This window comes from Hemicordylus capensis, chromosome 2, assembly GCF_027244095.1.
Source record: "Hemicordylus capensis ecotype Gifberg chromosome 2, rHemCap1.1.pri, whole genome shotgun sequence".
Classification (NCBI taxonomy): domain Eukaryota; kingdom Metazoa; phylum Chordata; class Lepidosauria; order Squamata; family Cordylidae; genus Hemicordylus; species Hemicordylus capensis.
In genome coordinates this window covers 219,809,575-219,826,928 of record NC_069658.1, presented here as the reverse complement: position 1 = coordinate 219,826,928, position 17,354 = coordinate 219,809,575, and the positions used below count along the sequence as shown (strand labels likewise).

The 17,354-nt window shown below is 49.2% G+C and overlaps 1 protein-coding gene across 2 annotated transcripts in view; it reads right to left on the bottom strand.

Annotated features, from left to right (window-relative positions):
• Window positions 1-17,354, bottom strand: part of FBN3 (fibrillin 3) — a 235,163-nt gene that overhangs the window by 117,641 nt on the left and 100,168 nt on the right. For both annotated transcript variants that reach the window (XM_053298377.1, XM_053298378.1), the window contains exons 11-13: window positions 13,560-13,712; window positions 9,756-9,953; window positions 3,625-3,768 (exon numbers count right to left, since the gene is read on the bottom strand). In XM_053298377.1, the coding sequence (XP_053154352.1) occupies window positions 3,625-3,768; window positions 9,756-9,953; window positions 13,560-13,712 (495 nt within the window). The remainder of the gene's footprint in view (window positions 1-3,624; window positions 3,769-9,755; window positions 9,954-13,559; window positions 13,713-17,354) is intronic.

Sequence of the window (17,354 nt, the reverse complement as noted above, 5' to 3'; positions counted from 1 at the left end):
AGCAGGGAGAAGGGGAACCACCAGAGACCCCCCTGAGGCTGCAGCAACACCCCCTGAGGCTGCAAAGCCCTCGGCAGCGGTACGTCCTTTTAAAAACCAATTTTTACTTGGATGGCACCCCCCGATCTGGGCCTGAACCGTCCTGAGGGTGGTGGTTCGACCTCATGTTCTCTGTTGCTCCTGAGAACTAGCACCATGGGTTGAAATGGCAAGGAAATAAATTTAGACTAGACATTGGGAAGAATTTCCTGACTGTAAGAGAGGAGAGCTGGTCTTGTGGTAGCAAGCATGACTTGTCTCCTTAGCTAAGCAGGGTCCACCCTGGTTGCATATGAATGGGAAACTAGAAATGTGAGCACTGTAAGATATTCGCCTTAGGGGATGGAGCTGATCTGAGAAGAGCAGAAGGCTCCAGGTTCCCTCCCTGGCTTCTCCAAGATAGGGCTGAGAGAGTTTCCCGCCTGCAAACTTGGAGAAGCTGCTGCCAGTTTGTGAAGGCAATACTGAGCTAGATGGACCAAGGGTCTGACTCAGTATATGGCAGCTTCCTATGTTCCTAAGAGCTGTAAGACGGTGGAACAACCTGCCTTTTGCAGTGGTGGGCTCTCCTTTGCTGGAGGTTTTCAATCTGAGGCTGGATGACCATCTGACAGGGATGCTGTAGCAGATCCTGCACTGAGGAATGGGTTGGACTAGAAGATCTTGAAGAACTCGTCCAATACTACATTTCTGTGACTCTGGTTTGAGTATATCCTAGCTTCTACATCAGCATTTAATGTAAACTAGCTGATCCGGCACTGAGCATCTGCGCCCTTAATTCTCCCTGTCTCTCCCTCCATCTTCATTTCATTTTCAGCACCAGTCCGTTCCCCCACTCCCATTCCGCTTTCGCTCCCCGCCCACCGTCCTCCTGTCCCCGCCGCTATCTGGCAGCAGTTCACGAACTCCAGTGAGAGCTGCCACACATGGGATTAGCAACGGATACGCCTAAGAGAAATATATATTAAAAAGATAGGTAGTTGTGATAGAACACTTCCTCTAGCAGAAGCTCCCCGCTGCCCCATTATTCTGCACAGAATGACAGTTTATTGTTATTCTGGGTTGGGCTGGGATCCCCATGGAGACGGGACCTAGGACCTAAACAAACCTTGGACAATTCTCAGGGCAGTAGCTGTGTTAGCCCATTGTACCCAAAACTACCAAGAATCTTGCAGCAACTTAAAACTAGTAAATGTTTTCAAAGAGATGTGGAAAAATTGTGATGAAAAGCGCAACCTTTGACAGCCGGCCCAAGGTGGGCCCTGGGTAGGCCTCTAGGTAGGCCTTTAGGCTTGTAGTCCAATGTAAATAGTTGTGATAGAACACTTCACGCACCAAACTACAAAGAATCTTGCAGCACCTTAAAGAGTAGTAAATGTTTTCACAGGGATATGTAAAATCTGTGACGAAATCTGTGGCTTTTAAGACTACTTTAAGAGGAGTCTAATTTTCATCATGAATTTCCTGCAAATGGCCAGCAGAGGGTGCTGTGAAATAGCACATGGTGGAAGTAAGCAATGTAAACAGCCCCTCCATAAATGTGAAGACCCTATGCAAAAGGGAGTTGCATAATTTGGAAAGAGAGTTGATCAACAAAAAGAATATCCATCTTCAGATGGAATATTTCCCCATCTGGAAGTGCGGTCTGTCTCCTCGGCACTGAGAATTGTCCGAGGTTTGTTTAGGTCCTAGATAGCCTGTCTCCATGGAGATCCCAGCTTAACCCAGAACAGGATGGGATGCCATATAGTCCATCCGCCTGATTGATGGAGGAAGCCCACAGCATCCCCTATAGATGGGTGCCCAGCCCCTATGCACCAGAGGCAATTCAAGGTGCTGGTTTTGACCTTTAAAGCCCTTAATGGTTTGGGCCCTGGATATCTGGACTGCCTGCTCCCAATGGTGTCTGCCCACTTGACAAGATCATCAGAGGGAACTCTGCTCTGGTGCCGACTGTGAGAGAGGCTTGGCTGTTGAGGACGCGGGATAGGGCCTTCTCAGTCATTGCCCCCAGGCTTTGGAATGCTCTCCCAGCTGGCATCCACTCCTCAGCCTCCATCATAGTTTTTAGAAAACAAGTAAAGATGTGGCTCTTCACCCTGGCTTTTAAATGAGATTAGTTTTTACTGTTGCTGCTCTGTGTTTTATGTATTATATTGATTGATTGATTGATTGATTGATTAAGTGCCATCGTCAGTGTCAACTCTTAGCGACCATATACATAGATTCTCTCCAGGATGATCTGTCTTCCACTTGGCCTTTAAGGTCTCCCAGTGGTGCATTCATTGCTGTCGTAATCAAGTCCATCCACCTTGCTGCTGGTCGTCCTCATCTTCTCTTTCCTTCAACTTTCCCCAGCATTATGGACTTCTCAAGGGAACTGGGTTTTCACATAATGTGTCCGAAGTATGACAGTTTGAGCCTGGTTATTGGTTCCTTGAGTGGAAATTCTGGATCGAATTGTTCTATGATCCATTTGTTTGTTTTCCTGGCTGTCCATGGTATCCTCAAAAGTCTTCTCCAGCACCAAAGTTCATAAGTCTCAATGCTTTTTCTATCTTGCTTCTTCAAAGTCCAGCTTTTGCATCCATAGAGTGTCACGGGGAAAACCATTGTCTGAACGATTCTAATCTTTGTAGGTATAGACACGTCACAGCATTTCAATATCCTTTGCAAGGCCTTCATTGCAACCCTACCAAGTGCTAGTCTGCGGCGTATTTCTTGACTGCTGGATCCTTTACTGTTAACGGTCGATCCTAAAAGGCAGAAGCTATCCACCACTTCAATGTCTTCATTACAATTCTGAGGCTGGTTGCTGTACCCGTTGTCATTAGTTTAGTCTTCTTTACATTTAATTGTAGTCCCATTTTTTCACTGTGCTCCTTGACTTTCATTACTAGCGCTTGCAGATCATATTGTTTTATAGAGGTTTTTAAATTTTTAAATAGAGATTACTTTTATATTAATAGTTTTACATTTTGTATTTTAATTGTGTATTGTTTTAACTATATTGTAAATGGCTTTGAGGTAATTTTAATGAAAAGCAGTATATAAATAGAACAATAAAAACAAATAAATAAAGATGCATCAACTCCCTGACTCAGAATTTTAAATTCTGGGGACCCCAGGGTGAGAATGAATTCTGAAAAGCAACTCTGCTAGCAGACAACATCCTAAAGCAAAACGTACATCGTAGAGATGTATGTTCTGGCCATTGGCAGTAAATAAAGTATCCATCTAGAGATGTACATATCGGGTGGTATAAAAACATGATAAATAAATAAATAAATAAATAAATAATAAAGCAGGAGTGGACAACCTTGGCTCTTCAGCTGCTGCTGAACTACAACTCCCATAATCCCCAGCCACAATAAATTGTGGCTGGGGGGAATGATGGGAGTTGTAGTTAAGTAACAGCAGGAGAGCCAAGGTTGCCTACCCCATATCTAAATAAGCAACGTCCATTGCATAAACCACACAGACTGCAGAATCCAGCTTGCTCTGGCCCAGAGCTCTGAGGTTTTGGAAGCATCCCGTCCCTGGCTCTAGCAAGAGCTGTCCCCATGCAGAGGTCACCCCACTCACCAATGCACTCGCCGCGCACATCCTGCTTGTAGCCCATGTTGCACTCGCAGCGGTAGCTGGACGGTGTGGGGATGCAGCGTCCGTTCAAGCAAAGGTTGGTGAAGTGCTTGCAGATGTCTATGGTCTGATTCAGGGTCGCTGTTCCTGCAAGAGATCCAAGTGGGCGGAGCGGGGGGGGGGGGGAATCGTAAGAAGAGGCCCTTGGACTGTTGGTGGCTCACCTGGACACTTCTCTGACATCAATGCAAAATTGCACACAATGGAAAACCAGATGGACCAGGGGCCTCAGGCGCATGAGAGATGCCCACCCTGTTCCGTTTTACAGAAGCTCTCCACAAGCCACAGCTGCCAGATGATGGTGTGGCTCGGGGGTGGTCAAAGTATTTGCATGCAGGCACACCCAGTTGGGTGGCATGCTAGCTGTGCCTTGTCCGATCCATGCCTGGGCACCCGGGCGCTGGCCTAGGAGGAGGACCTGGCAGCCTGAGGCTTGTGGGAAGTGGCTCATCTTCCATTTGGAAGCCAAACTCCTTCTCTGAGTGCATCAGTCTCTGGATCCAGAAGGTCAGCCTCTGGATCTGACTCCAGGGCGGCCCTTTCCTGAGGCCAGGTGAGGCAACTACCTCAGGAGGCAGTCTTAGAATAAAGGGGCCTACTTGAAGCCCACCCTGGGGGTCTTAAAGCTAAAGAGCTGGCTGAATCAGTATTAACATTTGAACTTTTGCTTAGCCAGAATGTAGTCAGTATCAGCTTGATTGCAAATAGCTTGTTAACTGCTCAGGAAATGGCCGGTGGTTAAACTGAAGAAATAGAAATCACTGCTGCCAGCAGAAAGCTTGTCAGACAAAAGGGCAACTTGGCTGAGAGTATGTTTTGAAAGGGACCCATGAGCATAAACAGAGGGCCAGACCAAAGATGGAGCAAGAGCAAACACATAAAGAAAATGTGTCAGAAACACGAGGCAGGGCATGTCCCAAAGATGAACCACGGGCCATGGCATGACCCAGAGGGTCCAGAGCGAATGTCCAACCTCATAAGGAGATGGCAACCAATCCTCAGGGGACAACCACCCCAAAGATAGCCAATTCAGATGAGGGGACACTCCGGAGACCTGAGTGAGGAAGTGTCCATGCCTAGAGGCTTCACCCATGCATGAGCAACAAAAGACCAGACTTTCTGACCATCAGGATTCCAGCCTTCCATCGAAACTCCAGTGTGACCGGCACCCCTGCTGCGAATGGGACAGAGACCCTAAACCAGAGTTTCTCAACCACCGGTCCGGGGACCGCTGCCGGTCCCCGAAGGGTTGAGCGCCGGTCCCTGACTGGGAGTCAACCCCCCCCCAACAACTGCAATCAAGGCACTCACTTCCTCAATTTTGCACATGGTACGGAAGAGGAAGAGTATCACCTTCTTGTCCCTTGCCTCCACGTGCTGCTGTGATCTTCCTACAGCTATTTTATTCCCTATCTTTACAGCTTCAAACTGTATGCGGTGTGGGGGCATGAAAAGGTATGCCACCTGAAGGGCTGCCACTTGAAGGGCTGCTGGTTCTTGCATGCTCATTGTTTGCAGCCAAAGGTTGATTGATTGAAACCCAGCTGCCTATTGTGGTCGAGGCGCCTTGAGAGGGAACGCTGTTTCCCTCTTGCATCGGTGGGGTGTTGTGGTCCCTCTGCCCCCTGTAACCCCCTGGTCTGCACTGCCGGTGGAGGACGGCGGTCCCCTTTATGACCTCGCCGGGTGCGGGGGACAATCTCTGGCCGGGATCATGCCGCGGTGAGGGCTAAGCAGAGGAGGGAGGGAGGAGGGCCGCCCTGGCTCACCTCACAGGTATGCGCGGGCAGCATGTGGGACCACGTGAGCTGCGTGGCCCCAAAGGCAGGCTGGTGTGATTGGCTCCCGCAGGGGAGTTGGGAGGGGGGCACAGAAGTGCACATTGTGAGAGAGGATGGGGAACACTTGCTACACTCTGGTGCGCAAGCACAGTGGCGGCAGCTCTTGGACCCAGGCGACCTTCCGAGTGCAGTCCGGTGCACCATTGCCTCACCCACCCTGAACAGTGCCTCGTCTCCCCAGCAAGGAAAATGAGGCATCTACCACTACAACGCCCCACACCCTCCGCCATCTCAGAATCACCCCCTTTCTTTTAATGCCAGGTCTCCACCGCTCTTCTTCACATTTTCTTTCACCATTAAAAAAAACCCAATTCCCAGCACCTGCCATGTAACGAATTTAACGAGTTTTGGAGGAGCTGCACGGGTTTCATTAGGTCCACCTCACAAAGTGCACATCTAAGAGCAGGATCCAGATCAAGTCAGGTGATCATGACCAAGCAGCATTGACACAAATGAGAGATGATTAAATTAATTTCAGTGGGTGGGCGTGACTAACGTTGTCTGGATCCTGCCCTGCGACTACACAACTCCTGCTAAAACTCCACCTCCATGATGAGAGGGTTAAACTGTAGATTTCTGGCTCTACTGAGCTTGCCCTGCTCTCCTCTCCTCACCTCCTTTTTGCTTTGCTTGACATCCAGCCTGATGAAGCATTTTGGGGGATTCAAAAGCTTGCTTGTGTGTTGTTTTCATTGCCCCCATGTAGCTTTTGAATTTTTCTAATGGCCCAACATCCCCTCTCCATTGAGTAATCACAAGCACCTCCACCCCCACCCCACACATACTGAAGACATACTGGTGACAAATTTGTTCACCCAGGCTTTTAGATTCAGGGGTTCTCAACCTTGGGTATCCAGACGTTGGTGGACTTCTACTCCCATAATCCCCAGCCATAATAGCCAAATGCCATTGTGGTTGGGGGTTATGGGAGTTTAACTGAGGGACCCAAGGTTGAGAACCCCTAATATTCCATGTTTGCAAAAGATTCCAAATTTAATTATTTTAATGCTTATATTATTTTAATTGTAAACTGCCCAGAGATGCAAGTTTTGGGCAGTATAGAAGTCAGATAGATAGATAGATAGATAGATAGATAGATAGATAGATAGATAGATTTGAAACCCCTTTACTAACTGCCGGTCCGGGAAACTGCGCATGAAGAATGTAGCGGTCCTTGAAACTCTGCACGAAGAATTTAGCGGTCCTTGACTCCAAAAAGGTTGAGAAACACTGCCCTAAACCTTCTGGCTTACCCATTGGCCACGGGTAACTCAGAAAGAAGCAGGTATTAGGATAGGATTAGCTATTGTTGAATCTGCTTAAGCAGTGTTGTGAAAGAATGGGTGATTATTTGCAATGGACTGCCTTGGCATTGTCTTTGGCAGAGTTTCTGTGTATCTTGCTTTGTTTCATTGAAAGAGTATATGCAAGCTGTATTACAAGCTAATACTCAGTAAAAGGTTTGTGTATACTAAGAAAACTGGCCCCCTGAGTCTTTGGGTACCTGTGGTTCATCTGAAGGGATATTCTGGCTATTATATGGCTCAGAGAGAGGTATAAAGCAATGTGAATGCCCTAGTTACATGCATTAGAATTTAGGCAGGGAATCTGTTGTTTATAAGGCCCTTCTGGGGGTCAGGATATCAGGGAGATGAGTTCGGGCAGCGCCCAGAAGCAGCAAATCCCAAATTAAGAACACACACACACACACACACACACACACACACACACACACACACACACACAAAAATTTGGCTTAGAATAGAAGTAACCCAACACCGCCCTCTAGAGGCCATAACAGCAGATTACTGGGGTGCCAGCAGGGCAACAGGATGCCCCTCCCCCATCATCATCATCACTGATCTGATCCTGGCAAGCTTTGGTGCCTCTCATCACAAAGCTGGCAGAAAGCATGAGGAGAGGAGGGGAGGGGAGGGGAGGAGAGGAGAGGAGAGGAGAGGAGAGGAGAGGAGAGGAGAGGAGGGAGAGAGGAGAGAGAGGAGATAGTGAGGAAGGGAAAAGGAAAGGAGAGGAGGGGAGGGGAGAGGAGAGGAGAGGAGCGAAAGAGGAGAGAGGAGAGATAGTGAGGAAGGGAAAAGGAAAGGAGAGGAGGGGAGGGGAGGGGAGAGGAGAGGAGAGGAGCGAAAGAGGAGAGAGGAGAGATAGTGAGGAAGGGAAAAGGAAAGGAGAGGAGGGGAGGGGAGGGGAGAGGAGAGGAGCAAAAGAGGAGAGAGAGGAGATAGTGAGGAAGGGGAAAGGAAAGGAGAGGAGAGGACGGGAGGGGAGGGGAGAGGAGCGAAAGAGGAGGAGAGAAGATAGTGAGGAAGGGAGAAGGAAAGGAGAGGAGGGGAGGGGAGGGGAGGGGAGGGGAGGGGAGAGGAGCGAAAGAGGAGAGAGAGGAGATAGTGAGGAAGGGAAAAGGAAAGGAGGCTGCTGGCAACCTGCCCTCCTCCCTGCCCTACTTCCAGAGCTTGCAAGGGGCAGTTTTGAAAGGGGGTGGCTCCCACCAGGACTGTGAGGCAAAGTTGCATTTGGTGCCTTGTCCCAGGTGCTGCACTCCATTGGGCTGCCTCCGACTGCACATTCAATGATGCATTTGTTATCCTATATATTTGTTTTTCTAATATGCACATTGGCGGGGAGGGGGGGAGTACGGTGAGGGGGCAGTGGGGCTTAAACCCTTCACTGTGCCGGTCTGGATTGGCTCCCCTGTGATAGCTCCTTCCCCCTGCAGTCTCAACGCCTGGGTCAAGTAAAGCAGCAAAGCAGCTGGGATCCTGAGCTCCCAGGAGGGTCTTTTTAGTCAGTGGGAGCTCCCGCTGGCTTCTTAGTTCAGCCCTCATCCCCTGCTAACTGAGTGAAGAGGCAGCTTTTAAAAGTAGCGAGTCTCTCTACTGAGCGGGGGGAGAGCAATTGGCCCTCTCCGTCCCCAGCACAGCATCCCTCCAGGCTGTTGTTGGTGCCTATCTTATGTTCCTTTCTTAGACTGTTAACCCTTTGGAGACAGGGCGGGGGCATCTAATTAATTAATTAATTAATTAAATTATTTTGGAAACCACTTTGGGAAATTTTGTTGAAAAGTGGTATATGAATATTGGCAGTAGTAGTAGTACTCCTGGTGCCAGAGCCAGCCTTCCCTCCTCTCAGGTAGGCCCACTGGGAGGGAGGTCTCAAGCAGCCAGGGGAGCACTGCCTTCGAAGTTGCCTGGTGCACTGGCACCTCCACTCCCAGGGACCGGGGGGGGGGGGACAAAGGAAGACGCTCAGAGAAAGAGGCAGAAGCCCCACCGAGGGGTGCCCCAAACCCCTTCTGGGGGGTCACTCCATGGGATCAGGCATCCAGGACAAGGCGGTCTCCTGCTCCTCTGATGGGATCTCTTTGGAGCCAATGTCATAAGAACATAAGAACAGCCCTGCTGGATCAAGCCCAAGGCCCATCTAGTCCAGCATCCTGTTTCACACAGTGGCCCACCAGGTGCCTCTGGGGAGCCCACAGGCAAGAGCTGAGGGCCTGCTCTCCCTCCTGCTGTTACTCCCCCGCAACTGGTATTCAGAGGCATCCTGCCTTTGAGGCTGGAGCTGGCCTGTAGCCCTCCGACTAGTAGCCCTTGATAGACCTCTCCTCCATGAAGTTATCCAAACCCTTCTTAAAGCCATCCAGGTTGTTGGCTGTCACCACATCTTGTGGCAGAGAATTCCATAAGTGGATTATGCATTGTGTGAAAAAGTACTTCCGTTTGTTGGTCCTAGATTTCCTGGCAATCAATTTCATGGGATGTCCCCTGGTTCTAGTGTGATGTGAGAGGGAGAAGAATTTCTCTCTCTCCACTTTCTCTACACCATGCATGATTTTATAGACCTCTATCATGTCTCCCCGCAGTTGTCTCTTTTCTAAACTAAAAAGCCCCAGGTGTTGTAGCCTTGCCTCATAAGGAAGGTGCTCCAGGCCCCTGACCATCTTGGTTGCCCTCTTCTGTACCTGTCCAGGCAATGTCCAGGCAAACCCCAGGAAAGAAGCTCCCGTCGGGGGCACCATCTGGTGATCTGGATTGGGACCATGGAGGGGGCCATGGTGAGAACGCCCTCCCTCCCTCCCTCCCACACCATGGTCCCAATCCTAATCCAGCCATCCACAGCTGCTGTCGATGCTAGAAAAAAACGGGCATGCAGGGCCACACTGAGCATGCAACTCTGATGTCTTTCTTGGTGGCTCTGAAACGTTTCCTCACTTACCAATGCTTGAGCTTCCAGGCCCCATCCCGGGCAGCCCAGGGATTCCACCTTGCCCATTGGCCCCATTGGGCCCAAAGCCACCAGGACCACTAATGCCTGGCCCGACTCCATTTGGCCCAAAACCTGGGACTCCTGGGAAGGTCCCAGGGAACCCTGGCACGACTGGGAGACCTTCAATGCACAATCGGCGGTATTCATCTGAGAAGAGAAAATGTGACATTTGTCAGAGGTGCAGCTCCTGATGGCATCCACTCTTAGCACTAGCAACCCTACTGACCGCCTGCAGGTAGAGTTAGAAACAGCCTTGCCTGAAACTCCGGAGAGCTGCTGCCAGTCAGTGCAGACAGTCCCAAACTACATGGTCTGACTCAGTTGATGGCAGCTTCTCTTTTATGGGAGGAGAGCTGGTCTTGTGGCAGCAAGCATGAATTGTCCCCTTTGCTAAGCAGGATCTGCCCTGGTTTGCATTTGTATGGGAGATGACATGTGAGCACTGTAAGATACGGGGCCACTCTGGGAAGAGCAGCTGCCTGCTTGTGTGCGGAAGGTTCCAAGTTCCCTCCCTGGCAGCACCTCCAAGACAGGGCTGAGAGAGACTCCTGCCTACAGAAGCCGCTGCCAGTCTGTGTAGACAATACTGAGCTAGATGGACCAATCGTCTGCCTCAGGATATGACAGCTTCCTATGTTCCTACTCTGATACCCCTTTGTTAGACTGATAGTCTCAGGTTTCATTTTCGCATCATCTCTTCCTCCCTCCCCTCTTCCAATACTTATTTATTTTATTTTTTTACACATATATCCCGCTTTTCCTCCAAGGAGCTCAGAGTGGTATATGAAGCTAGCAACCAAGCATATAGGCTTTATCTATCTCCCTGATGGATTTCCTAAATCAGGAGCGGAGGAAGGCCAGTGGTAGCCTGGGTTCTGATTTCAGACGCAGGGGGCATGGTTTAGCTCCCAAACAGTCTGAGAGCTAAATCGGCCAGTGCTGCTTTTGCAGCGTGGTTGGAGAGACTCTCCCTGCCTTGGCGCTGGCCAATCTAACTCCCAAACTGAGCTGCACGGCCCTGTTTGGGAGTTAAACTGGGTGGCCCAATTGGGAGCTAAATCGGCCAGCGCTGCGTTTGCAGTGTGTCCAGGAGCGGCTCTCTCTGCCTTTAAAAGGCAGGGAGAGTCCCTCTGGCCACTGCACAGCCCCATTTGGGAGCTAAATCACAGCCCCCGCGTCTGACATCAGACCCGGGGTGTGTTCCTGGGCTGTGAGGCGTGGCCCCTGAGGGGCGGCGGCCCGGGTTCATAGAACCCACCCACTCAATGGTGGCTCCGCCCCTGTCCTAAATAAACTACTTTATTTGGGACTTTCACTGCATGTCTCCTGACAATATTCATTAGCAATATTCTCCTTACCTGTGCATGTCCACCTTTGCCGGGGCAGATAAAGAATTCTCCCCCGCCCTCCGAGCTCTCTAACAACATTTACATAGGAACACAGGAAACTTCCTTCTACTGAGTCAGGCCATTGGTCCATCTAGCTCAGTATTGTCTACACTCAATGGCAGCGGCTCTCTCAGGAGGGAACCTCTACCTGCCAATGTTGCCAGGGACTGAACCTGGGACCTTCTGCATGCAAAGCTGAGTCTAGCATAGGAGGCTGCCTTCTACTGTGTCAGACCATTGGTCCATCTAGCTCTGTATGGTCAGCACAGAATGGCAGCAGCTCTCCAGGGTTTCAGACAGAGGAGGGTCTTTCCAAGCCCCTCCTGGCAATGCTGCCAAAGACTGAACCTGGGACCTTCTGCATACTCTACCACTGACCTATCTAGGTCCACCAACTGAATAAATCACCTAATACAAGGACATCTGAAGCCGCTTTTCACTTTCACTTACAGAAGAGAGTAGGGATGTGCATGAACCAGTTCGGAGGTCCTTTTCTGGACCTCTAGACCAGTCTGGCAGGTCGGCCAGTTCGTGCACATCCCTAGAAGAGAGTCTCCCAACTACTTTAATCAGCGTGTGTGACATCTGTCCTAGGATATAGTGGTGAAGAGTTGACTTTCAGGTACGAAACTTTGTTTCAGTGACTTCTGAAAATCAAATTTCAAATTTTTGAAATGTGACACTGCAGATTTTTTAAAATGGGAAGGTTTCCAGTTTCTCCCAGATCTCTGATTAAGCCAGCCAACCTAAAAAGCGGAAGGGGGACGGATGTCCTCTGCCAGAGAATTAATTTCTCGCTGCTGCACAAGACCAAAAGCACCACAGACAGACCACCACGGAGCCTGAGGGCAGCCTGCACTCAGGGGCGGATGAATGCAGAGGCAAGATAGTCACTTGCCTACATCAGCAAATTCAAAAAGGTGGCAAATTTTGGGGGGGTCGAGGGCAAGTTTAATCTTTTAAAAAAACCTTTTTTTCACCGCGGCGGGTATGGTAGCAGCGACGGCGGGGTGTGTGTGGCCAGCAGGATGTGGGTACTCATGGAGGTGAGGGGAGACCGAGGTGAAGGAGGCTGTGGAGGTGGTAAGAGCACTTTTCCTGGGCCCGCCTGCCACCCAAATGTCAGGTCGGGCCGTATTCGGCCCATTTTGGGTCTCTGCACATGCTCGTGTCCACCTCCAACGTCTCTGCTACCATACCCAACATGCAGCAGCAGTTGAAAAAAGTTTTTAAAAAGATTTAACTTGCCCCGACACCCACCCCCCACCGCCGCAAGCCCTCATGCTGGGGTGACAAATCTTTTTTGCCTACAAGTAGCAAAAAGCCTAATCCGTCCCTGCCTGCATTATAAATTCAAAGTTTAAAGCCTGCTTAGCTATAAGGACATTCAGGGAATGGCTGCTTTGTAGGGTGTTTTTTAAAAAAACAAAAAAAACCCAAAAAATTAATGGTGCCATTGTAAAATGGCAACTCCTAGGTACTTTGGAGAAAACCACGGCACTCACACGTGAAATCAATGGCCTCTGATTTCAAAACAGCTGAAATTTCCATACACACTTCAGATTTAAATGTGTTAAGAATCAGTTTAATTGTGGCTTCTCTTCCCCCAAAGGATTCTGGGAATTATCGTTTGTGAGAGTGAGGTAATTCAGGGTTAGAGAGCTTTGACAGTTTAATTATTGCTATAAAATAATGTAATGATTTATATCAATATAATTATTGCTATAAAAACATATTCCCTGCCTTTCCTCTCCAACAGAGAAGCCCAGGGTAGCATAAATGAATAATGTATATAATTAAATATTAGATATAAATAATTATAAATATTAGATATAAATAATAAATAATACACAAACAAATATATAACGAAAATAGAACAATGACAAAAGTAGACACACAGAGATGGCATAGTTCATGACACCAAACTAAAAACATGCACAGAAACATTTCCAGTTGTCTATGGAACACTGGCAGAGCTGGCGCTGATCGAAAGCCTAGTGGCATGGAGTTCCACAGGCTGAGCGTTTCACTAAAGAAGGCCCTCTCATGGGTCACTGCCAATCATGCCTCTGATACTGGTGGAAAACAAAGGAAGGCCTCTTTTAGCAAACTGAAAGGGCAGATTCACATGAGGAAGTTTAGCCCATTCCCCGATTCGGAAGCATGACAGGCCTAGAAATGGTTTGCAGCGGTATATAGACGTGGCCACAGAAGCGCCTGCCAACTGTATCCACTGGCCTCATTTCTGCAGATTAGCTGGTTTTGAAGGGTGTTGTTGCTGTCTCACACCCAGTCCGGGCCATAAGACCCAGTTCTGCGTACAGCTCCAGGATCTTAGAAACTCCCTGCAGCAGAGGTCACTAACCTGAGCCCCTCACAGGGCACATTTCTGGGGTCTGTCCGATGGCCCAGCAACGCCCGGAGTCACAGCAGCACAGCATCTTGGTGTATTGCCCGGGCAACTCCCCCGCGCAGCGTCCGCCAATGAGTGCCGAAAAGCACGTGCCGATCCGCTGGTCTGGAATGAGAAGTGGGAGGGGAGCTAAGCAGGTGCGAGTGGACTCTCCTAGGGCTGGGCTTCGAGGACTTCTCAGTCGGGGAGTGAGCTCCAGCAGGGGAGGGACCCATGCCCGCATGCCCCGTTCCCTCTGGAGACAGACCCGGAGTTCAGTGGGCAGCACATGCAGAATGCCCTGGGTGCAGTCTCCAGGGAGCAGGCAGGGAAACACCCCACTCTGCCTGAAGAGCTGCTGCTGCCGGTCAGAGTAGATAGTCATGTGCGAGGCAGACCAAGGGTCTGATTCAGCTTCAGAATCATAGAGTGGGAAGGGACCATGGAGGCCTTCTAGTCCAACCCCCTGCTCAGAGCAGGAGTCTGCCTCAGCATCCCTGGCGAGTGGCTGTTCATCCTTTGCTTGGAAATTTCCAGCGAAGGAGAGCTCATGAGGCAGACTGTTCCACTGTCCAACAGTTCTTACAGTTAGGAAATCCCTCCTCATATCTAGCCTAGATCTGCTTCCTTGTCATTCCAGCTCATTGGTTCTAGTCCTCAGGAGCAGCAGAGAACAAGTGCACAAGTTCATGAGCAAAAATCTGTAGCCATACTCTGCTGGTATTTGCCAGAGGGTCCTTGCTCCATGGGAGCTGAAGGCCCCAGGTTCCATTTGTGGCATTCCCAAGCCCTATTCAAACACTAAGTGTGTTCAGGGGTCTGTACACATGTGTATGTCTTTGTGAGAATGACTGTAATACGTTCATTGTAAAAGTGCACCTCCAACGGAGGGGACAGATAGGAAGCTGTACATACACTGAATATCATCATCATCATCATCATCATCAATTTAATTTATATACTGCCTGACTCCAAAGGCTCTAGACAAAATAACAAGAACAAGAACAATAATATAATTATAATTTTTCTCTAGTTATTCTGGACTCTTGGAAAGGGTGTGATAATTAAAGTACCAAATCCAGGCAATAACATCTGGTAGACTGTGTGTAAACAGCATAATAAACTTATACGAAACATAACAGGTTCCTTAAGTGAACATGCTCCTGGCTCAATATATCCACCTGACCAAGTCAGCCCGGAGGACTCTGCCCCATGTGCCAACAGTTGCTAAAGCTCATTTGTTGAATTCGCAGGACAGGGCCTTCTTGGTGATTGCCCCCAGACTGCAACACATGCTCTGAGGCGAGATCCACATGTCTCCCTCACTCCCAGTTTTTCAGAGGCAACTGAAGACTGCCTTTCCCATCTGTCCCTTTAGCCAGTGAGGACTGCAGCTCTCCTTGGAATTTACTTGGACTTTCAGTAGGTTCTGTAACTCTGTTGGTTTTTAGCTATATTTTTTCCTGATTGTTCAAATTAGTTAAACTGTTTGTTAATGTGTTGTCCAGTGCCCTAGAGTCATAGGAACACGGGAAGCTGCCTGATACCTAGTCGGACCATCGGTCCATCTAGCACAGAATGGCCGATCCGCTGACTGTCAGTGGCTCTCCAAGGATTCAGGCAAGTCTCTACCCGGAGATGCTGCCAGGGATTGAACCTGGGACCTTCTCCGTGCAAGGCAAATGCTCTGCCAATGAGCCGTGGCCCCTCAGCAGAAACATATCACACAGCATAAATGACGGTGTGGATGAAAGCAGGGAGAGGGCTGTGAAAGTAGGGGCACCCAACTGGATCCTGAAGAAGAAAGGAAAGGGGGAGAGGAAGGGGAAGAAGTGGAAGAGGAAGCAGAAGGGGAAGGGGAAGGGGAAGGGAAGGGAAAGAAAGGAAAGGAAAGGAAAGGAAAGGAAAGGAAAGGAAAGGAAAGGAAAGGAAAGGAAAGGAAAGGAAAGGAAAGGAAATTCCTCCCCACTTGTCTCATTCACCAAGGGTGCTGTATCCATCTGCATTTGGCTGGTGTCAGAACAGAGCCTGCAGCAGGATGAATCCCCCCTCCCCAAGTAATTACAGTTAATTGCATGCATGGCAAGGTATATTGTATTCCAATATAAACTCTTCCTTTAATCATCTTTTTGCAACCTCCCCCCCCCCCCGCCGCCTTACTGGAAAATCTCAGCAAGTCATGTCTTGATCAGACCAGGAGGAGATGGGGGGAGCTGCAAAGAGGGCATGCCGAGGGGCTAATGAAGTCTGGGGTTGGGTTCAGACCAATGATCCAACTGGGCTGGAGGGAATTCTGTACAATCCCCAACCACAATGAGTCAGAGACCCTGAACATCAATCCCAGGCATTCCTGGGATGTTTGACTGGGCACATCTCCCAGTCTTCTGTCTCCAAGTTTTAGCTGTTCACACAGAGAGCAGATCCACGAGAAAACCCTTCCGGGATGGCACCACTAGACGGTAGGTGGTTGAATGCTACCACTGTTCACAGGAAGCCAGCATGTCAGGCAGAAGGGAATCCCGTACTGCTTTCTACTTTCTACTTTAGTCTACTTTCTTTGAGCAGGGAATTCTGCTTGAATACTTCTCCAGAAAATCTTCCCTACCTAAGGATGATTAGAAAGTCTGGGAGATTTGACACACGAGCTTTCTATGTTCCGACTTGGTTATACAGGGGGACATGCCATCTGCAGTTCAGTCCAGAACAAGGTTTAGTAATAATGTAATGATACTTTGTATTGATAGAACCACAGAATTTTATAGGTAGACGGGATCTTTGAGGTCTTCTAGTCCAACCCCCTGCTCTGCCACAGCCTCTGTTGGCCGTCCAGACTCTGTTGGGGAACCTACACTGAAGGAGAGCCCTCCACTGCACGAGGCAGACTGTTCCACTGTCCAACAGCTCTTAGAATGAGGAAATTCCTCCTAATGTCTAGCCTGAATCTGTTTCATTGTAATTTCTGTTGGAGATCCAGCTCCAGATCCAGCACCGACCTTTTGCACCTATAACCCTAAATGGCCACTAGGGGCATTGGGCGTATTCCTGTTTATCTCTGCCTCTATGACCCCCTCAATGGATAGAACATACTCAGGAACTTCCTGGGAGTGACTTCCTTCTTTTTCTTCCAGAATGCTTCTAAATCTCTCTGACCATCATCTAGTTAGCATGGTGTGTAGCTCCTTGGGAGGAGAGCTGGTCTTGTGGTAGCAAACATGAATTGTCCCCTTTGCTAAGCAGGATCTGCCATGGTTTGCCTTTGAATGGGAGATGACATGTGAGCCCTGTAAGATCTTCCCCACAGGGAATGGGGCCACTCAGGGAAGAGCACCTGCCTGTTTGCATGCAGAAGGTTCCAAGTTCCCTCCCTGGCAGCATCTCCAAGATAGGGTTGAGAGAGACTCCTGCCTACAACCTTGGAGAAGCCGCTGCCAGTCTGTGTTGACAATACTGAGCTAGATGGACCAATGGCCTGACTCAGTATAAGGCAGCTTCCTATGTTCCTAGCAGCTAGGTATAGGTCTTTCCTATCGTCATGTACTTCTAAACAAAGTAGATTAGTTTAACCTTAAATTAATCTCCATGCTTATCATATACACACACACACATACACACCCCTCTTCCAACAATTTCAACCCATTGGCACGATTCCCTCCTGAGCAACAGAGAACAAGTCCTCCTTCTTCCACATGACAACTCTTCAGATATTTGAAGACAGCCATCATATCTCCCTTCAGTCTTCTCCTCTCTGGGCTCAACATTCCCGGCTCC